Source organism: Falco biarmicus, chromosome 1 (assembly GCF_023638135.1).
Source record: "Falco biarmicus isolate bFalBia1 chromosome 1, bFalBia1.pri, whole genome shotgun sequence".
Classification (NCBI taxonomy): domain Eukaryota; kingdom Metazoa; phylum Chordata; class Aves; order Falconiformes; family Falconidae; genus Falco; species Falco biarmicus.
In genome coordinates this window covers 70447898-70471621 of record NC_079288.1, presented here as the reverse complement: position 1 = coordinate 70471621, position 23724 = coordinate 70447898, and the positions used below count along the sequence as shown (strand labels likewise).

At 40.3% G+C, this 23724-nt stretch overlaps 1 protein-coding gene across 2 annotated transcripts in view; it reads right to left on the bottom strand.

Moving 5' to 3' along the window:
• GABRA4 (gamma-aminobutyric acid type A receptor subunit alpha4) overlaps positions 1-23724 on the bottom strand; it is a 45550-nt gene that overhangs the window by 8830 nt on the left and 12996 nt on the right. Inside the window, exons 6-9 of one of the 2 annotated variants that reach the window (XM_056326690.1) lie at positions 22100-22243; positions 20524-20676; positions 16970-17229; positions 8041-8821 (exon numbers count right to left, since the gene is read on the bottom strand). In XM_056326690.1, the coding sequence (XP_056182665.1) occupies positions 8582-8821; positions 16970-17229; positions 20524-20676; positions 22100-22243 (797 nt within the window). In that variant the 3' untranslated portion in view covers positions 8041-8581. Of the gene's footprint in view, positions 1-8040; positions 8822-16969; positions 17230-20523; positions 20677-22099; positions 22244-23724 lie in introns of those variants that run through there. The other variant, XM_056326689.1, reaches the window with a different exon arrangement.

The following is a 23724-nucleotide window of genomic DNA, read 5'->3' as shown; positions in this document are numbered from 1 at the left end:
CCATCCAACAACAATTCTCTCCAGCTTAGTGCCAGAGCAGTAACACAGAACAACTCAGGTGTCGTTCAAGGTACTATTACCTTGAGCAGTAAGAAGAGTAACAACCACCTCTGCTGCATCACTTGTGCTTAGCAGTTTTACTCAAGGAAACAGAGAAGTAGGAGCTAAAATATAATCTGAAAAAAATGTTTAAAAAAATAAATAATCAAATCCCTTGACATCCCCAGTACTCCCATCAGAGCCAGAATGCTGGTCCCAAATCCTGTTAATTGCAATACGAATCATTCATCGGCAATATGCTGGCCTGAATTTATCTGAAGCCATCATAGCTATATGCCAGTTTGTGGCTGATGTATTTGCCATCTCATGGTTGATATATCAAAGAATCCCTCTTATGTTTCACAGTTTTCCTTCCTGCATAGAAGCGTGTCAATCCCTTTTATTTTTATGCATCTGCAATCCAAACAAGCAGAGGACTGGAATAAACACCAGAGGAAACTGGTATTTCCTGAAAGAAACACTAATTGTACTGTTTGAAAGCTAAGAAGCCTCAGTCACTCTTTGGGAAGTGCAGAAGTACACACAGGTATGCAATTTGGATACTTTCACACTAGGGTTGTCAATGACACAGGAATAATAAAGCAGTTTTCAAGACTTTAAAATTGAAATTATAAAGTACAATCGGGACAGGAGTGCATTTACTAGAGACCTGGTAATACCTGACTGAGTATCACACATTACTTGGAGGCTTGCAAAGTTAAACAGATGCAAGTCATCAACATTCACTGTCCGAAACAATAGCTGTGTGCTGTGGAGAAGCTAGCGCTAGAGTCATCGAGACGAAGTGAGTTTTATATTATACATGCAGACCCTTGGACAACTGGGCTTTACTTAAGATTCTCCCATCATAACGCTCTCAAGCAGTGCCTGGGGACCCAAAGCCCAGTTGCTGGGACAGGGGTTGCAAAGTAGAGCTGCACTGGAACTGAGACACGTCTCACTTCCCTTCCGCTCTACGCCCATACCAGACCAGTAGCTTAGAGGCAGTGCTGCTGGAGAATGAATTACCACGTCTTCAATCACTCCACACACAACCATGAAAGAATGGTCCCAAGACTGTAACAGCGAAAGGCACAATTTAACATTCCTGCTCGCTTGTACTGTCACCTGTTTTCAACAGCCACCTCAGTATCCTTTCCTTCTGTGCACTGTTAACCACAGATGCTGGCAGGACAGGCAGCTAACAGCCAGGCTCCTTCTCACATTCCAGTCATCTCCATCCCATTTGTGGGAACAAGTTCCCATCAATACGTCTGCATAATACCTGCTCTTCCTTCCCACTTTGGCTGTTGTCTAAGTGACCAAATAAGACCTGTTGCTATTTCATCCACTACTCATGACCTATTACAACATTTATTCTAGAATAAAGTTATCTATACTATTTCAATTGGTCAAAACGCATAATTATTTAAAAGTCTACTGGGCATTCTCTTTCTTGGCACTGATACACAACACTTCCAGTACTTCAGCAACCTTAATTTTGGAGAGAAACCCGGTTCCCTCATGCATGTTACAACATACATGTAAAACCCAAATAGGTGACACTGTAAGATATCACAACATAGAACTGCATAACAAGCCCCAAAAATATGGGTACATTTTTTGTTAATTCTCTGTAAATGACCTTCCAAGAGCTTTGTGCATGGAAATTAGAAATGGTAGTTCTAACGTGCTCTACAGACAACACATCCCTGAAAACTGGTCGTTCTTGCATAATGTCATCGTTTGGATTTGTGTTCTTGAATTGAACCTTGTCCTTGAAATGTACTGAAACAAGCACGTTCCATGGAGGGAGATGTTACATTACACACAGAAAGGCAGGGGCTTTGGCCACTGGCAGGGCAGCCTGTTAACCATTAATATGCACTCTAACAGTGCTGGGAGCAACTTAAATACGAGAGACAGAAAGTCTCCTGGGTCAGTGCTTAGCTCCAATGTCCCAGAAGCCCTGTCTAAGGGGAACGAATTCCCACTCCTGTCCCCAGTAGGTTTTGCAGAATCAGTACACAGCAGCAAAACAAGAGGCAGGCAGCCAGTCTCACTGCCTCCTTTTTTAACATGGCAGCTGTACCCCTGAGTGGTAAGCACCCAGCTCTGTGCCCCGTCAAAGCTGAGCAGAACGCGCACTCATTGCCAGGGTGGCCTTGCCAGCACATTGGCCACCGCCTCCACTCATATATCCCTTTCTTGCACATGCCTTACTCAAGACTATACCATGACAATAACTCATTCTCCTCCTTCAAAGAATTGGGGAGTGTCTCCTTTTTGGTTTCCCCAGTTGAAAAGTTTTTAGCGAAAACTCCAGTTATTGGTTGCATACATATGACCCCTATATATTCCTCTATTCATCACAAAGATAACTCATTTCTTCCTACATTAGTCTATCCTTCCTCTGTACTGATGCTCTCTCACAACTGTACATCATCTGAAGATTAGTGCCAAGGTCACTAATAAAAATACCAAGCAAGGCTGATTCCACAGCCAAGCCTTAATGAACCAAATTCTGCCAACATCAGCAGAAGTCAGGTTAACCACTGCATTGTGAAACACAGTAAAATGCAACATTCAGTTTGTACTAAGCAAAACATTCCACAGACATTTCAGCTATGCTGCATATCCCTAGTAAAAGGATATCATGATAATGACAATGTGACCAACAAAATGATATACATATGTAAAGCACTTGCTGTCTCCCAAAATTATTTTACTTAGTCTTTTTAAAATGAAGAGCAAGAAACACAAACCTTCTACCTATCAGCAGCTTTTCATTTGGAGGTGTTGTGTTGAGTCTGGGTGGCAGGGTTTGGTAGCCGGGGGGCTACAGCGGTGGCTTCTGTGAGACGCTGCCAGCAGCTGCCCCTGTGCCCGATGGAGCCAGTGCCAGTGCTCCGGGACGGACCCGCCGCTGGCCGAGCCCGAGCCCATCGGTGACGGTGGTAGCGCCTCTGGGACAGCGTATGTAGAGATGGGGGAAAGCTGCTGCACAACAGCAACTGCAGCCAAAGTGGGGAGGAGGCTGTGTGAGAGCAACAGCCCTGCAGCCCCCGGGTCAGGGCAGGAGGGGCAGGGGGGCTCCAGGCGCCAGAGCAGGGGTTCCCCCCCAGCCCATGCTGAAGCCCACGGTGGGGCAGGCTGTGCCCCTCGGCCCATGGAGGCTGACGGTGGGGCAGATACCCACCTGCAGCCCGGGGAGGGACCCACACCAGAGCAGGTGGGTGCCTGAAGGAGGCTGTGACCCCGTGGGAAGCCTGTGCTGGAGCAGGGGCCTGGCAGGGCCTGCGGATCCATGGAGAGAGGAGCCCAGGCTGGAGCAGGGTTGCTGGCAGGGCTTGTGACCTGTGGGGGACCCACGCTGGAGCTGCCTGTTCCTGAAGGACTGTACCCCGTGGGAGGGACTACCCGCACTGCAGCAGTTTGTGAAGAACTGCAGCCTGTGGGAAGGACTCCTGTGGGAAAAGTTCACGGAGAACTGTCTGCTGTGGGAGGGACCCCATGCTGGAGCTGGGGCAGAGTGTGAGGAGCCTCCCCATGAGGAGGAAGGGGCAGCAGAGACAGCGTGTGAGGGACTGACCACAGCCCCTGTTCCCTGTCCCTCTGTGCCGCTGGGGGGGGAGAAGGTAGAGAAAATCAGAGTGAAGTTAAGCCCGGGAAGAAAGGAGGGGTGAGGGGAAGGTGTTTTTAAGATTTGGCTTCATTTTCTGATTACCCTACTCTGATTTGATTGGCAATAAATTGATTTTCCCCAAGTTGAGCCTGTTTTGCCCATGACAGTAATTGCCAAGTGATCTCCCTGCCCTTATCTCAGCCCATGAGCCCTTCATGGTATTTTCTCTCCTCTGTCCAGCTGAGGAGGGGAGTGATCGAGTGGCTTTGGTGGGCACCTGGCATCCAGTCAGGGTCAACCCACCACAGGCACAAAAACAAGAAATAAAAACATGAAAATCAAATGGAAACCAAATTGAAATTCAACCTAATAAATGAAGGAATTATCCAAGTAAAGATTCCTTTCTGAGGGCAAGTCAGGAAACCACTCAATTATCCTGAGCCAACAGAGAGCTGCTATGCTAGTCCAGATGGGGCTCCACAGGAAATACTGAGTTCACATTTTTTACGTTCTCACTCTAGATTGAGAAAGAATTTAATTTTCTAGAGGCATTTCAGTGGGATTTTGGGGAGACATTTAAAATGGTGTAGCTCAGGAATGCAGAATGGGAGCCTGGAAGCTACCATAAAATGCAGTATATTATCGCATGCAACACCAGCCTTAATAGATTTGGTAAAGATTGCCTTTCTCTAAGTACAACTTGCTGCTTACATAAATAATGCCTCACCCTTCCTTTGAAATAGTCTATCATTGTGACTTGGTCTGACTAACTCCACACTTCACAACCACTACCAAACCAGAATTTGTAAGTACTTTGCTTTGCTGTATCCTCCTGCAAGAGGAAACCTTCTTGCTACTAATGTTGTTGGGAGAATTCAGCCCCTGAGCCTTAACTAGCAGGAACACTATGAATGAGAATTTCAAATCCTGGGTGATCTGAGAGCACAGTTCCTGTCCATGCATAAACCAAGTCCCCACAGCTCTGATAATAATATAAAAATACATACATTTTGTTATAATCGTAGGAAAACTTCATTAGATAAAGCTCAGTGGTTGGCTGGGATAAATTAATGCCAAGAATCTACAGCACCAACCTCCAATTTGATTTTTAATTAGGATTGCCAAAAGTGAAAACTAAGTTTCAGCCTCCATGCAACTTCAAACATTTATCACCAAGACTTTAAAACATACAAGATGCCAGAGGCAGAGAGGTGACTGCACTAAAAAATCCAAGGAATTGACCAAACATAGGGAAATGCAGACTCCAGTCTTTTTCAAAGAGGTGGATAATCACTCCTCCTTTCTACCCAAATGAATATTTCATTAGTCCATACAAACTAAAAAAAAACCCAAAAACAAAAAAAAACAAACGCACCAACACTCAAGTAAGAGAGATTTAGAAAGCTCCCACCCTACGCATAAACATACTTTACTGGGGAGGTGGGGGGCCGTAGGATAGGATAAGAGGTTCATATGCTGTCAGACAAATACTGTCATACAGCGTGCAAAACAATTCCGAAATATTTACTGTATCAAAAAGCATAGAGATCCTGCTTTAATTTTAAGCATCACATGCTATTTTTCACGGTCTTCATCTTTAAAAGAACTGAAGTGGGGAAAGATACATTCAGTACAAATTTTTCCTATGTAAAAAGTCCTGATGTAAGATGCCCTTCGGCTAGTCCCAGAGCAGCTAGTCCATTTTATTTGGCATGAAGATAGGATAACTAAACCAACCTCCTTGCAGGCATGTATAAAATGTGGTAATTAATGCTGCATTCTTCCCTTGACAAGTGGCTTCACATGCAATTGACCATGACTAATGCAACGAACAATGTGTTAGCATACTTCAGGATAAATCTGTACAATTTATTGTTAAATACTGTGGCAGATGTGTGGATGAAGCTTGATGGTCAGCTTTCATAAGAAAATGTATAGAACAAAAAAAAAACACTAAAAAAATGCTATCACCCAAAAGCAATTCATAGATCATTTGCTCTTCCATTTAAGCTTAAATTTGATGGATACTGCTGTTTACTACCACACTAAAATGATGCACAAATATGAGTCAATCTAAACTCTTCAATATTTAACAAGGCTTGCACACTAAACAGCTGCTCACATAATGTGGAAATTTGGAAACTTTCTCTAAGCCTGCATAAGCATTGACTTGAGCCAAAAAAAAAAAAAAAAGTACTGGATTGTTTTGTATGTATTACCAGTTTTTGACAAGTAAGCCAATTTTGTACTTCAGTGAAGTCAAGATGGCAAATTTAGCATGAACTGAAGCAGCGTGCAGCAGCTGAGCTGATATTCAGGGAAGGGGATCATCAGCACAGCAACATACAATACTGAACTGACAAACTTAGTCATCTTGTTACAGAACAAAGAGAACTGGTGACAACCACAGTGCATATTCCCTACAATAAGGTCAACCTAGAATCTTGTAAAACAATCAAGAATATTATTTAAAATTCACATGCCAAGTCCTGGGGAGAATGCAGCAATGATAAAAGTGACTACCAGGGCAGCAGGCAAGTTTACTCTTATGACTGTATTTCAGAACGTCAGCACTGAGAACACTTGAAAGCTGCAAGCAATTCTTGTGTTGGTACAGCACTGTACAGTCAGCTCCTTCATGCAACTCAAGACCATCTTCCTACAGCCCGTTAGTGCTCTACATCACTGCTTTAAATCAGCTTCTGCAATTTGAAATTGCTTCATAGTTTTTATGATGGATACATCATGTGGGATGGGCACCCAAAATAAGCAGCTCCCAGTGCCTGAGGTAACAGAGAATCTGCAGTACTCAGAGCTGGCTATCCCCTTCATAGGCCCTCTGACAGCTAGGAAGCACAGCCATCATCAATGGCTGAAGAACAGGTACACATTAAAACTAGGGCCATGTATTCGCAATATAATTCACAGGTATTCTTTTAACCCTCCTCAGTACTCTAGAAAATAGCTCAGCAGTCCTGAGGTGGGATATAGAGACACTTCAGAAGACCTGCGCCAGCCTCACCCTATAACAGACCTTCACAGCAACACCGCGCAAGGTCCCAGGGCTGCTTTTGCACCATTCGTTCACTTAAACGGAGAGAGCTCACTGCTGGAGGTCAATGCATTTTCTAGATCCTTAGCAGATCTTTGACACAGGGCATCACTAAAGTGGTATCTCTCTCCGAGAGAGAGGCAGGACAATCCTTAAAGCAGCAGCTTCTATTTTCTCAGGGATAAATTCACAGCAGAATTTACAAGTCACACCACCACCATCTGGTACCAGTCCCAGCAGCAGAGAGCTAATGCTTTGACATCTAGCAAGCGGCTGTCAAAGCTGGAGAGAAATGCCCTGGGCAGGATCACAGCCTGAATTACACACCTTTGCAGGAGGAGCCATCCAGCTGCACCCAGTGCTTTCAGTTCTGAGCTCTTTCCTGAAGCTAGATTCAGTCACACTGTAAAAAGGCAGTCACAAAAAGACACTGTCCTCCTCTACAGCAGCCCAGTGACCAGGATGGGAACATAGGTTTGGCAATAGGACTCTCAAATCTGCCTTGACTGTCTCATGGATAACTACACAGGCTTCCCACATCTCAAGCACTTCCCCACCAGGCTACTGGATATTCTAGGACAAGTGGTCCTCATTCCTTATGATAGGAAGTGTGCATTCTGCACAGTTCAGTCTCCCCCTCCCGTTGCAGTGCATGCACGAACTGGCTCCAGAATCAATTCCTCTCCTTCTCCCTGGCCCCATACAAATTACTTAATGTAACATGAGCAGCTTCAATAGGAACTTAACATGTCGCAGACTACACAGCAGCCCGGTTACTAACACAGTTCCCCAAGACAGAAGGGACTCAAGTCTGCCCAGATTCCCATGACGGGGTTTGTGGGAGGCTGTATCTAACAGGCATGCTGGGCATTCAAATAAAGCAGACTAGGTATTTTTCCACCTAAGATGTATGGCAAACACTTTGGAAGCAGCAAGTCAGTTCTGTGCATGCCTACCCAGGGAAATTTAGTAATTAAGCCTTTTAAGTGCCTAATCACCTTTTTGGATACTTAATCTCCCTAAATTAAAAACAAAACAAAAAAAAACCCAACCAACCAACCAAACAAAAAAAACCAACAACCCCAAAAAAACCAAACCAAAACAAACAAAAAAAACAAAACACAAAAACACACCCCACAAAAAATAACCAACAAAAACACCCAAACCCCTGAGAAAGGTACAATTAAAGCAGTTTTAAAATGCACAGAAGAATTTTAATTGTTTTTTAGAATATTCAAGCATATAACAAAGAGGTACTATTATAACAAAATGAAAAGTGAACAGTAAATAAACATCTTTATGCATCACTGTTAATTTTGCGAGACTAAGATTAGCCTTCCATGACAGCACTATTAAGCCTTCAGTGAGACACAGGTAAATTAATACATAGGAAGGTCAGTGATGTGCTATATGAAAGCATAGGTTTCCCAAATTAAGAAAGCTCAATTAATTCAAACATAAACTCATGCAAAAATTGGAAGACTTAAAGCAACTAAAAGTCTGGCATTACTTATTGTTTAGCTGCAACATGAAAATTGTTTGTGTGGTAATTTAGTAATATTTTCCCATTAAACCCTACCATAGTGTTTTTTATCCTTACCATTCCTTCCTAAGAAAACAGTCTGTTCTTCTGGAAGGACATTATATAGCCTGCCAAATTCACACCATTTGATACTTACCAGGGAAGTAGCATGTTGTCATCAGTGTAAATAATGCTGCTTGTCCCAAATCCCACTGAGTCACCATATTGCCATGCTGCTAGCAAATGCACAACTTGGAGGATAAATCTCCCATGTTTTATTATTATCTTGTAGAGCCAGTCAATCAACATTTTACTGGAATAATACTAGAGATTTTGTTTTGCCTTACAGAGCCCTGGAATATGACCAAGTAAAAGCTCCACCTGCCACAAAATACCATGAATTCCAGTCCATAGCTTTAGCAGTGCAAATAGCAATGCAGATTATTTGGAGAGGAAAAAGTAAGGACAGATAAGCTGCAAGAGCCAGTCCACCATCCATGCTGCTCATTTTGTGACCTGAATCGTGATGGGAGGGGAGGAGAGGTAAGAAGAGTTCCATCTTATGTTCCACCATTAGACAGGCCTGAAAGTGCACAATGTGGAAGAAAAGTGAATTCAAGGTTATTAAAGCGACAGAAATTGGAAAAACCTCTTTTCAAAAAATGGATCCTAAATTTATGTCAAATAAACTCATCAACCTGTATGGTGCTTAAGAGCTATATACATGCACACATGTAAGTATGTATATATATGTACGTATGCATGTATATAGTTCTTAAGCACTGGTGTACATGGTTCTCAAAGATTTTATTTATATCATGACAAAAATGAAGAAACTGAAAACATAAGTGGGGGGGCAGGGAATAAACACATTAGGATAGGTCATGTGCTAACCAACGTGGAGGTGCTAGGTGCTCTGTATTTATGTGTTTATGAAAGGAAGAAGAACAGCTGATTAGGGACCAAAGACCTTCATTATTTTCTGTATCTTTCAGTTTCAGTGACCTTAAAGCTGTAGCTAAATTTGCTTCAGTAGTTTGCTGAAAATGCCTTGAACACTCATTGCCTCGTAGATTTTCCCAAGCCTCTCAACATTTATTTCTTCTGACTCTAATTCTCCCAGCTGTGAAACTCAATTGCAATTTGGTGTCATTGGGCTCACCAGCACTGGAAACTCTTTGTGAAGGGGAAACAAAACTGAAATTTAAATATAAATACAGAAAAAGGTTTAAGCAAAAAATACAAAGACCCTTGTGTTCAAAGACATCATTTCATACTTATCATCATAGCGAAAACTACAAACCCCCTGACAATTTGCATTACAAGAGATGCTGAACAATCTGAAAATCTTACCCCTGTCACTACACACTTTTGTTCTGACTTGGTGTTTCTGAAGTGCTACCACATATTTTTTGAGTACTTAATATTTGCCTCTACAAAAAAAGAAAAGAAAAAAAGGAAGGAAAATGCAATTAGACCAATATAAGACCTATCTTAATGCCTGCAACTGACATCAGCATCAAAATAAACTTTTATAATTAAACAGGAACAGGCATTGTTTATCCTAATGACAAAACAATAATGAATATGGGGTTTTGGACCATGGTGGGTTTTTTTTCCCCAGTAGATCAGCACAATCACAGGGAAAGGCATTTAAGTGTATTTTCAGAATTAAAACCAATGGGGTTTAGTATTTTCTAGAATATCCACTTGAAAGATTGATGTTACTGAGGTATGCTTTGGTTTCCAAAATAAAAGCCTTATCCTAATACCACTTAAGCCAAGTCTTCCAGTAACTACAGTAAACGTTGTCAGGTATTTGAGCATCAGATCAGTAACAACTGAACATTTCCCTCATATTCCCTTGCCTGCTATCATGGTACTTCATTATAATATTCACAGAAAATTGAAGACTGAGTAATTACTGCATTTCCTAGTAAGGGTTTGAGAAGATAGCACTCCAGCAGGGATTTTTGTTTAGTTATAAATAAGGTGTTGAAATTAAGCTCCTGCTTTTTTTGTGCATGTTAAAAGAAAAAACAAAACCAGAAACACAACCAACAACAACCCCCCAAACAGAAAACAGTTTCCCTATCAATTCCAATATTTTTGTTCATTTTATCAACACTCAGTCATCTTTTACCTTCATTATAATTGAATTCCGGAATTCAATGGAGCTTACATCACAGTTAAGTTGGGTCAGAATCTAGCCCCAAACCTAATCCTACGTTGCATACTCCCAGTAATTAAACTGCCCACTTTGCATTAGGCAAATGTTTCTTTCTACTTTCAGGGTAATTTTATTCCACAACTCAACCACGTTAAAGGTAGAGCAATATCAGGTTCTTGGAAAGAGACCAAATTTTCTAATATAGCACTTTATTTTTTGCTATTTAGAAAGACGTATTATGTGAAATATTAAGAAAATAATTTTAAATTGTACACCCTACATTTATGCCCCAATCATATTGTCTGAGCACATATTTAGCTCTATAACTTGCAAATAGTGCCAGTTGCTGGTAGGGCTATCTAAGACTAGTGAACCAAGTAAAAAACCCCAACAACTAAAGCCCAAAGAAAAACAATAATAAAACAAACAAAGCCAAAGAAGCAATTAAAAAAAAAAAGGGGGGGGGGGGGGGTGTGGCACAGAGAGAACACACAAAACATCTGCGCATCACAGCTAATAAAATATTTTGAGAACTATTTTGGATCTATTCTATCTTCAGGAACCCAAACATTCAAAGTTCCCACTAAGTCACTGCAGCCTTCCCCCAGGTAGTCACTCTCTCCTCTCTCTCAAGTAGTGTTCTGTACAAAATGTGCCAGCTGTTTATGACATGCATCCACTCCCATTTTACTTAAACATGACGCTAGTATATTATGACTGTAAATAACTGACAGCAAAAATGTTGACTAATGAAACCATTAGCGACAGAAAGTTGTTGACATGTCAAGGAAATTATTCACACAGTACAACACCCTCCTTTTCTATGGTCCTGTCCTTACATTTGCATGAACTCTACACATTTCTTGAGCCTGAAGTCCTCCATTAGGATCTGATTTTTAAAATGCCACTGCCGTAAAAAAACCCAAACCACAACACCCTAGGCAGTGCAGAAGCAATGATGCAGCAAAAAATTATTATTGTATTTAAAAACTGAAATGCTGTTCCAGCTGCACAACTATTCAAATCACACAATAGGAGGCAAGCTATGCATCCACAGAAGGAGTTCAGTAAACAGACCATCACCTTGTCCAAACACCACTGGTAAGACCTAGCTGCTCTTCAGAAAACTCCGTCCACATATGAGGGATGTGGGTTTAGCTCCACTTCTCTGTTTGCTGGGACAGAGGAAGCTATTATTCCAAGCTATTAGTCCAATGAAGAAGCAAAGAAATTAAGCGGCACTACTTCAAATCTGGTACATTTTATGCACCTCTCCATTACAGAGTATGTCTCCATATTCCAAAAGAAGTTTTGGTTCAAAGGCTAAAATTTCGACTTTCACTTACAGCCTAGACCTTAGACACAAGAACGTATTTGTTACTGTTTCAGCACGAATCCACTTCAGGGATTAAGAACAAAGAAGCAGTGCACACATGCACTAAAAAACCAGAAATATCTAGCCTATGGCCTCTGGATTGTGCCCAGCCCATCAGAACAATCTATCTGGCCCAGTCCTTGCTCTGGAAGTCAGGAGATAGTGCACATACCTGAGCATGAGCCAGGTTAATTGCTCTAGACAAACTGCTCTGGACGTCTGCTCACCAGAAGATGCCAAAGGATCCCATTTTCCTCCCACCCTCCATCATGTAACTTGAGCTGTGTCCATCGTATAACTAAAAGCTTTGTATCACAGAAAACACATCTTAATCACATGAAAGCACATGTGCAGGTTGCCCACACGACATGTTTCTTGTAAACTTGTCAAGTACACACCAGTCACCTATCAACCCTGAATGGATATACCTGTTATGGAGTGGACTGCACACCTACATGGCAGTGAAGAGTTTGACCCTTGAGTTCCTCCACTGGATGTACAGAACTTGCTCAAGACAACATGACACTTAGCCATCTTCAGAAAAAGAGGAAGATAGTTTTGAGTGTTACAAAATCTACTTGTGACCAAGTTTGAAGAAATTACTCTGTTCAAAAGGTTCATTAGTGTCTGACCTGTTTTTTTCCAAGTTCCACGTTCTTTTAATAAACAGCTGAAGTCGAAGCTGGTTGAAGCTTAACAGTGTTAAGGAGCCTATTCTTTGAAGACTTTTTCAGTAGCATTCTTCATCTCCAAAACTGGGTAGGTCTTTAAAAATAAACTTCATAGGAGTACAGTGAAAAGGAAATCATGCAGAAGCATAAAAATAGACTCAGGAGTCCAATAACAAACTATAAATCATTCATTTCCATCACATGCTGACTTTGCAACAACATTTCTGCTTTCACTAAAGAAAGCAGTTCAGAATATTCAGGGACAGGTTCACTCCTTCTAACCTGAAAGCATTTTAACTTGCTCCCAAGACAAGGAAATCACAGGAGACCATGGTGTAAAGTCATCTGTCTTGGCTTAGACAGACTCCAGAACTGTCTTGCTGTGCTGGCCAGAAGGGATGAATGAGGCTGTCCAAGTCCCTTGTGAACTCAAGGCTGATCTCAAACAAGCTTGGGTCCTAATCATGGGATGTCTACTGCAGAACTGTACTCCTCCTTACGAAAACTATTAAGTTTGTATCAGAAAATTATAGGCAACAAGATGACAGGTTTGAAATGGGGTGGGGAGGTGGAAGAGGGCAAAAAGAGGTTGTGTAAGACCATGGCTAAAACCAAATCAAGTGATAGAGGAGCACACATGGCATCCGCAGGCACTACAGGCTCGCTTCGGCCACTCCCAGCCCAGGAAACTAGCTTGACACCAGGATTTTTTTGTTGGAATTAACACAGTTCAGATTACTTAGCCAGCCTCCAAAGTTCATTTAATGCTTACTCTAATAAATATATTGATCAGTCACACCCAGTATGCAGCTCCAAAAATGTAAATATAATTACTCAAGAGAATAACTTAGAAAAACATACAGTCTGCATTTGCTACAGTAAAGAAGTATTGGTTGTGGTGAAGAAACATATAATGTGAATGAACACATCCCAAATCATTTGGTCATAGTGATAGGACTTGCCTTTGATCCATGACAACTGGAAAAGTGTTTTTGACTGAAAAGAAAAAAAAAAAAACCACCACCAAGAATTCTAATTTGTGTGAACAATACATGAACTGACTCAATATCGAAAACCCAGTTTAATTCTATGGTCAGAAACTGGTCAAACGTATACGTATCAAAAAAAGACTTCCAATTACATCCAATCTATCTTTAAGTTACCAAACATTACTATTAATATGCCTGATTTCTAATACTGTCAGATAGCAAAACCCCCATGTTTTATAGGGAATCCAGTTTCATAGCTCAACTTGTTCCCTCTTGAAAACCCCCTAGGACAATCTCATCATGTTAGTGGAGGTAAAAAAAAAAAAAAAAAAAAAAAAAATCAAATGCTCAGAATCATCCAATGAATAATTCAGAATCAACAACCCATAAAATGAAACCCTCATTTAAAAGTATAGTATCACCGCCTTTGTTTTCCTTAACAGTGTCAATTACTCTGTTTTTCAGAGTTCAATTTTTGTTTTCAGGAGACCTATACAGTTGGGACCTCAACTGTGAAAAGCCAGTGCAACAACCTGTATGCTGTTTCAAGGCAGGCAAAAGCACAGCGATAACAAGCGTAAGAGAGGGGTCTCCCCCTTCTATTAGTAGACGAACCGAAGCAGGTTGCAAATAGTGAGATGCGCACCAGAATGAACTGTAAGGTTTAGGTGTTCAGCCGCTGCCTTTCCAAATTTACACACACTTCCCCCCTGGGCTAAGTGAAAATGTTCAACTTCGGGAGACTGGTAAATTTAACAGATTAGGCAACATCAGTCTGAAAAAAAATCCAGTTTAAAATAAAACTTCTCTTTGAACTCTGGCAATTGTATTGCAAACAGCAGAATTTCTAGAATAATAGTGGCAACATAGTACATACTTTTTTTAAAATGCTTACTGGGTTACGAAATCAAACCCTATCATTTAGCTATGGAGATAAAATGTATGGTCTTTATGTTAAGAAACAATTCCTACAGATTACATGCTACAGTCAGATTACTGTCCTTCCCCTCACCGGGAAACTGAGATTCTGTTATCACTGGTAAATCAGCACTGATTAGACAGTATATGCGCAGAAAGAAAAAAAAAAAATCAGATTCATAATAAGGCATAAGAAAATTCTACATTAGTCTTTTATAAGCAAAACTAAAACTTTTAAGGAGAGGGCTGTATTATGTGTCAGGTTGGAAAGCAGAATCTAACAGCCATATCGGCTTCTAATGAATTAGAACAGCCACATTAGCTTGTGTTCTGCACAGCAGGTGACCAGAACAGCAGTCATCCTCTAGCCACGGAAAGGGCTGCACCTCGATAGCTCGGCCTTACATGTAACAGTACCTGTGGGCTCACCCTGTATACCTGCTTGGGAAGAGCAGAGACTCAAGACTTAGCATAGGCATAACTGGAGTAAAAGCCATTAAAAAAATAACAGTTCAAGGTACAATCAACGTTATCACCCACTTGCATGCTAAAAACATTAACGTGGAACCCTTCCAAAAAGTAGTTTGCTCCTTGAGTGCTTTCAAAATCCCCAAACCTGTAAGCACATTACCACATTTATTACAGAGGTATTGATTAAGCAGTGGGATAGAAGTGTTCACATCTCATTTTACCTAGCTTTTGAGCTGGGTGAAGCTGTGTGTGTCCTGTTGTTGCTTTTGTTAAAAAACAAACAAACAAAAACCAGAAAAAGAGAGAGAAAGAGAAGTTCCTCCAAAACATGTGCGTAACTGGCTAGGCATGATACAAGAGTGACTTACAGCAATGAATCATGAATCAAAACAGTTTTGTTAAGCCTTCATCATTGCTAAGAAAACTTATTTTTCATTTTTTTTTAAACAAAATAAAGTCTTCCAAATAAACCTATGGTGAATCCGTTCTTATGTAATCTATTTTCCTATGGAGCCAAGTGAAACTTGCCTATCACCCAAAGCAGTAACATTCCTCAGGAGTGCCCGAGACACTATACTAAACTGCACACTGTACAACCAGGAAGCTCAGCATAAACTAATGGCACTAATGCCCTTATGCACAAGGTGAACTACATGTTACTACAAACATACTTCTTCTTGTTCCCACCTCTTACTAGCAGCCAACAGAGTGACAAGTAACAAACTCTTCAGGAGCACATCCATCCTTTTAAAGAGAAACAGGAGCTAACAGAACACCACAGCCAGGAGACTGGAAACAGTAACAACCTACTGTAAGACAGCAAAGAGGAGGAAGAAAAATGGAAGTGGGTGGACAGCAGCTGAACAGCAATAGCAAATGGAAGGGGTGGTAAGGCAAAAAAGAGCAGATGAATAGGGAAGGAGACAAATGAGATGTGAAAAGAGACAGAAGACAAAATTACCAAGAGTTAGCCTAAAACAGCGGTGCCTCAATCATGGCTCAGCCAAAGGAAATTACAAAATCAGTCTGACAGGAAGAGTAAATTACAACGCTGCTGTCAGCATCTCACTTCTTGAGTGGTGCTGCCAAGAGTCAGCCATGGGTGGGAATTACTGGCCTCCTGCATGGCCGGTGCAAGTGCTGCAACGATTCTGTTAGCATATGGGAATGGGAAAAGGGAGGAAAGGAGAATCACTGGTGAGCTCAACTGAAAATGAGATCAAGGCCCAGGGGTCCTCAAACTACGGCCTGCAGGCCAGATACAGCCCCCCAGGGTCCTCAATCGGGCCCCCGGTATTTAGAGACCCCCCCCACCCACCCCCCGCCGGGGGTTGGGGAGGGAACCAAGCAGCCGCAGATGGCTGCCTGCCACTGCATCCGTGCGCCGGCCCCCTGGTTAAAACGTTTGAGGACCCCTGGATCAAGCCTTTATGAACTAGACCTCATGCTAAAATAGCTGCCACACAAGTCACATGCAACCCAAAGCACTATGAAAGCTGCAAAACATTTTGTTAAACAGAGCCCCACAACCTTTTCAGGAGTTGAGGCAAGCTCCTGTGCAAAGGCAGGCTAATTACATAAAACGAAACCTATGGTGGACACAAGTTTCATCCAGCATTCTTCAAAAATTCCAGAAACTGTAACTGATGAAGAAAGAAAACTCTAGAGAGCAATACATGCAATGAAAGGAGAAATGTGATATCTAGGGAAGTGCTCCAAGGTACAGCTGCAATACTTTAACTTATTTTAATTCATTAAAGACATCAGCCAAAGATAACATGCTGCCCTCATAATCTGTAATATCTTCGTCTATATAATCAGTCCTATCAGAATCAACATGCAAAGGGAAAGTTTCCTAAAGACACCCACCCTAACTGACCTTCACCAAAACACAACTAAATAGGGAAGAGACTGCAGGTATGGATGGACACAACCTCCTTCTCTCCCCTGAGTTAATCCAATAATGTAAGAATTAAATAATGTTATACAGGTTTTTCTCATTGAATATAGTGTAGCATTAGGCTAATTTACACTGTATCATTACATCAGAGGGAAGCAGGGAGGAAGTTAGAGGCCTGTTTTTACCAAGAAACACTACAAAAAAGACAGAAGATATTTGCATAAGCTGAAAACATACCGAGAGTGTCTCTTCCGTACTTCTTTCTCTTTGTACTGGAGCAACTGGAAATTCAAGAAGGGATTTTACCGTCTTCCTTTTGGCTTTTTCCGCTTGAATATTAGTAAAATAGTTGACAGCAGCAAACTCAATAAGAGCAGAGAAGACAAAGGCAAAGCAGACCGCTATGAACCAGTCCATGGCAGTAGCATAGGATACTTTGGGCAGTGAGTGTCTTGCACTGATGCTCAGTGTCGTCATTGTCAACACTGTGGTTATTCCTTCAAAGAAATAAAGCAAAAGCACTGCTGAATCAGAGTAAAACAAAGTGAGAAGAGGCAAGCAGCTTCAAACAAAGAACATTAAATCACTTAAGAGTCGTCTTCTGCTCCTTGTGAATAGTGCATTAGATTTAAGTCATGACAACCACTATATACCTGTGAGCACCTATGCACACAAAATAGTTAACCAGTTTTTAAAGGAGGCATGGAAAGCTACAACTTCAGCAGTTTATCTACAGTTCACATGAAGAAAATTAAAAGCATATGAAATGAAGGCTTCCACATGTCAATTTCACAGAATTCCTTACAAGTTATTTTCTAAACACTTGAACATAATTTGTTAAACAGGGGAGTGCTCCTCAGACTGCAACAAAAACATGATTTTTCCTGTAATGTGCTCAGAATGCCATCTATTAGTCTGTGTCTGTTTCCCTGATCCCACTCGTAGTCTAGGTGCCATTAAGTCATGGCAAATTATTTTGGTGCTAAGGAAATCTAGAATATTATGTTAACAATTCTGTTAATTAAGAAACCCTTACCTTCTCTTTTAAACCCTTCTGCTACTAGTCAACCGATGAAATTTAATTAGAACTTCATCTTCAGAAAGAACAACTTTTTAATTAAAGTGTACAAGCATGAACACTGAACTCAAAATATGACCACTACATGGTAGTATTTCAAACACAAATACATGGTGTATAAAACCAAGGTATGGGGTCTTCTTTTTTTTCCCCTTTTTCATCCAAAACATCCCATATCATACAAATGTAAAATACCAAGTATATAGTGAACACTGCATAAATCCTACCATGATAACCTCCAGGAAGACTGACTACAAATGAAGAGGTCTTTACTCTTATGAAGAAAACACTGTACCCATTTTAATTCAAGATGAAATGTATATGCTCAGAAGAATTCAGAAATTAAGAGAATGTTTTCCAACCAGATCCTCACATCCCCTATTCCCTAAATGGTGGTATTCCATCTGGGTAATCTGGTATGAAAAAGCTTCACCTAGACACTGCCACACAGAGAATGGGGCACAATGAAACCAGTCCTTCCTATTAAAGAAGAAAAAAAGAGTAATAGCCAGATCATGAATGCATAAAGAGTATCTCAGAGCAAACTCAGCAGGATAAAAAACCACAGATGCCAGCTCACAAAACCTTCTTCAGTAGGAAGGCATTGAAAAACACACCACTGAAAATGTTTAAATCTGAGGAAAAAATAAATAAATTATGGGAAATTTTTTTTCCTAGAAGAGACCCATCCCTGCTTAGCCCTATCCTTCCTGATCCTACCTTTGTCCACTTCAAGCAAATAGCTTGTCTGAATTGTCTTTCCAAAGACTTTTGCTTAACAGATGTAAGAATAGGGTGAAGTGACTTGAATGATCAACTATTCCTCAAATACGAGGAGGAGAGGGGAGGCCATGACAGTATGATAGTCTACTGCCATAGTCTTTATCAGATTTCCCTCTATTAAATTATTCTTCTGGGACACTTGCAGTTGCCATTGCAACTGCACTTGGATACATGTCATAAGGATTTACAGGGTAGGGAATTAAGTTCTGGTGAAAAAATATTATATATACACATGAACTTTAATTATCCAGAGCTAAATGCTTGCAAGCTTCTGATTAGAAATGCACATAACCATATAAAAATATATTAAGAGTATTTTAATATAAAAATATATGCTAAAAACCTGTTTTAAAATTACTGCTGTCTTTCCTCTAAGAAACACCAGTCCCCCACAATCACCAGATTCAGGTGCCTGACACTTTCATGACCTAATTTACCTTTGTTCCTTGTGTATTCTTCCTCTGTTACCTTTGCCAAGATCTCCCTAATCATGCAATATCCAATGGAAAGATCTTTTGGTTAGCCTCTTCTGACAGTTCCTCTAGAAAGCTGGTCTTGCCTACCTCTTTTTGTCTTTTATGAAAAACTTTAGAAAACGGGGTCCCTGCTGGAGTTTTTCAGAAAACTAAAAAAAAATATACTTTTAGCCATACTTTAAGTCATTTGCTTTCAAAGGCATTTTAGAAACATAGCTGTACTTAGCAGATGTCCAAAATGTATTATTATTATTATTATTTGTTTCCAGTTTCACATATGGCTATATTGACTATATTACATCTATTGCTCTGTAATTTGTACATTTTCAATTATCACATTTTGTCTGTAAATACAGATCCTAACTTTTCAGTTCATGGCAATACTCTTTGAAAAAAAAAAAAAAAAAAAAGGTACCATTATTTAACATCACTGCAAAGGCATTTGAAGTGATACACTTAATTTGCCTAATGTAATGCTTGAGTTGAGAGCTAGTGGGGCTCTTATTAGATTTACCGGTTGTTTCTCCTGTAACTAATCATTAACCTTGCCTAATCTGTGATACAAAACAGTGTTCTGACTCCACTTACATGTTTGAATGGGCTGTCATGTAGAAACATTAATTCCTATCACTCTTGCCAGCATCTGCCTATCTTTTGAAAGGCTTTTTGTAAAAAATTCTCTTCCTGATTAGTCTTGCTTTAGACTACACTATGAAGTCAAGACATTGCTCTATAAAGACTACCTTTAAAAATGTTTTTATCCTACTTCTTTGTTAGGAACTGTATTTCCATTTAATTTCTTATGCTTTGTCTTCCATAGAAGCTTTTTTGGTTTTTATTTTCAGAGTTCACTGTAGTCTCTCATTCAAACTGTACTTTGGTGAGGGCAATTTTAATATCTTGAGATCATTTTGCTTTTTGAATTCATAATGGCAATGGTGGAAAGAAGAGCACTAAACACGAGTTTATAAACAGAATCTAAGCCTTACTCATAGCAAGCTTCCACTGATGACACAGACAACCCCTAAGAAAACATCTGTACATCTTGCACACTCAATTAATTTTAGAAGTTTCTTAGGAGGTATGAGTCCAAGTACTTACACTACCGTCCACTGAAGGATCAAACTGCTCTGGATGTAGACTAAGGACCTGACTGTATTACTCAGAGCCAGGTCTTCCCAGTTTGCTCCCCCAAGCGTGGAGGATCCCCAGAGATGTACAGCTATTTGCCACAGGCAACCATGCCACCCTTCACGTTATATATTCCAATATCTCTTCGTATTCCCATAACAATATTTTTCATACATTGACAGCAAAAATTCCTCTGCATTTATATCACTCCCTTGTTTCTGCACAAGTATGGAGGCAGCATACCCCAATGCACTAGAAAGGGCTACTCTAGTGAAAGGTATTAAAGGAGGAAGTATGAGAAAAAGTAGAAAAGAAATAATTACCAAACACAGTTCTAGCTGGAACGGATTCCTTATTTATCCAAAATGAAACTTGAGAAAGGATCACGGTCATAATGCAAGGGATATAGGTCTGAATCATAAAATAACCCATTTTCCGTCTGAGGTGGAAGTAAACTGTCATAACAATATATTCACCTAAAAAAAAAAAAAAAAAAAAAAAAAGAAAGAAAATACCTTTCTGACTGTGCATAAAACTTGTGTTGCAGAATAACTGTTTCAGAGTATCAGCCTCAGACTAGGATTGTTTAAGATGATGCTATCCATACCACCTAATGTGTGTAGAAAGATATGTTCCTTAGAGACAAGAATGAATGTTTTAAACAAAAAATCCTGGAAGCAGTAGGTTCTTACAGTGCCACTCAGAAGCTGGTATCAAAAATACTATAAAAGTATAGCTAATACTGGACTACATTTTACACTAAGTACAATGTTAAAAATTCTTTTGGAAGCTGTTGAAGAAAGGAGTCCCACGACACAAGCTATCTACCTACTATAGCACCCATAACATTGTGGTACCTACTTGTCAAATAAAACAGTAACCACAATGATGCGCATTAAATGTTATGGAAGCATCTCAAGCTTTTTACTAGGTTTGTATGTCAGCACCACTATGATAATGAAGCAAATGCAAAAATCATCAACAAGAATTAAAAATATTCTAAGTTTATCCAAAACCTTATAGTTCATACTAAACAACAACAAAATAATGCAGTTTGACTATAAACCGAATAAACTGTCTGAATAAAGCACTACAGAATGAGCATTTTGAGGACAGTAAGGAGATACTGTTGTTAACTCATAATAATCAATATGCCAAGAAGTATATTTCTTGTGTATTGCAAAATGCTGTTCTATTTTCTTTGAGAAAAATACCCATAGAGCAACACATCAAATATATTTGCTTTATCTGTTTCATTTTGACCATCTCGCAACACCCAAACTTGCTGATGCTTAGAAAACATTTCCAAATTTTAAAAAATATTTTGGGAATATGCTTGTTTATCACCACACTGCTCATCAGTGATACTTCACTCATTTCAGATGCCTGTAGTTGCCATTTGCCTTATTTCTTGCAGCACAAATCAGCAAAAGTATCTATTGTGACTAATGCATTTGTGCCTATCCTTATCTGACTAGAAGGGTTTTATGGCTTTAATAACCCATTCTGTATGCTGTACTTCTATCCCGAGCTGTTTGCACCACCACACAAAGGAAGTCTTTTGCACGTAATGTGGATACAGTGCTGAGAAATTACTTCCTCACCCAGGCATCCTCTTGACTCTTCAAACTGAATTTTAAACAGTGATTAAATGCTCATTTTGTCCCTTGGAGTAATGATCTCATTCTAGCTTTCTGAAAGACTGTCGCAATCTACTGTAATGAATCTGCAAATGTAAATCTGAGGGACAGAAACCTAATTCAGATTTATGATCTCAGCCCTCAATATATACCCTATGACACTCAGTACAATACCTTACAGGAAGGAAAGAAAAAAGCCTTGGGCAACATTACAGGGTTATTTTTACCTCAAGTTGATTTTTACTGACAAGTTTCCTACCTGTAATAGATTTAATGGTTTCAGTGGATACTGTATGCCCAAGCAGGTCATACTGAACTAAACTGGAAGACTCCTCAGGAACTTCCACTGACTTCTCAGGTCCTTTCGTCCAGGTATAAATCATTTCACTCTTTGGATAAGCATCTACAACACAGCATCAGTTTGCATAAATAGGAAATGTCTCACATCTTAGACTAAGAGCCCAATCCAAACCTACTGAAACCAAGCAGCAAAACTCACACTAACGAGATTCAAAGATACCCTTCATGTTATGTTACCCCCAAAAGCCACCCTCAGATGAGAATAAATAGCAGCTAAGGTCACACACAAATTCACATTTGAATGTGAAGTCTAAACACGAGTTCTTGCTGGATCAGCCTTTAATGGGCACGTAAAGTTTATCTTTAAATTATTTTAGAAATTTCCATCTACAATTTTATCATTAAAATATACTAATATATAAAAAAGAGCATGTAGGAGGAGGATAGATTTTGGAGACTGGGTGCACATTTCTTTACAGAAAATAATGATCATACTAAAAACTATAGTATACTAAAAACTGTAACATTTTAAACTTATGTTTACAATATCTGCCAGAAACCAGAGGTCATTAAAAAAATCACAATAGCCCCAAAATAAGCACACCCAAAGAAACATTTTACATTTAATACAAAAGACATAACTTAGGGCTAGCATTCAATCCCTACACAGCCCAAACTCCTGTTAAAATTAAATTAAATCAGTCTCTCATTTGAAATGGCTACATCTGATTTCCAGTTTCACTAAGGAAATTACCAGATTAGCATCAAGCGCAATTTCTGCTGTCTGGTGATTCTGCCTGAAGAAATATGCCTGTGGAGAAGCCCCCATTAGTGAAGCTCCTCTATCGTACTGCTGATACCGAAGCCAAATCTGACAGCACCTGGTCTCCAATCTCGCCGTAACAGGGATGAAGAGCCTTTGCAGAGCAGTGTCTTAAATATCCCCCTTTTGGTTGACTACTCAGCTGTATAAGCTAAATTGATGCCAAGGAAAGACTATGAGGAGCTTCCAGCCACTTCTAACTTCAGAGCTCTGGGTTGAAGTTTCCTTCACGGATTGAAGTCCAGCCACTGACTACATCGTGTAAAGCAGAGAGGTCAGTGACCAAGGAGGCTTAGCAGAGTGACAGGATAGTTACTGGAGTGCACCAACCATCCCCAGGCAGTCTCAGAAGTCTCTGCTGTGGATTCAAATTGGGGAATCATAACTACCTCCCCCAGCTGCTATGCAGTACATCCCAAAACGTTCCTTCTAGCCAGAGTTTGGAGGTGATCCAAACATCAATGTCCGACTTCAAAGCAGAAAGTGACCTGCACTAGGATCCCTCTCACCAGTCCCAAAATCATTTATCTAGTCTAAACTTGCCATGCAGGCTCCAATTACAGGCCAGGAGATGGACAGATAGAACTAAAGATCAAATCTCTGCACATGACCTACACGTCTATCTTAGGACATCGGTGTGCCTCAACTAACTGTAGAGAAAGTCAAATAACCTGCACCTCCCCTCAGTGCCTTTTACCTGGCCGTTGTAAGTTGAGGTGGATCCCACCCTCCTTGTCTTCTCCGGAGAATCTCTCACTTCA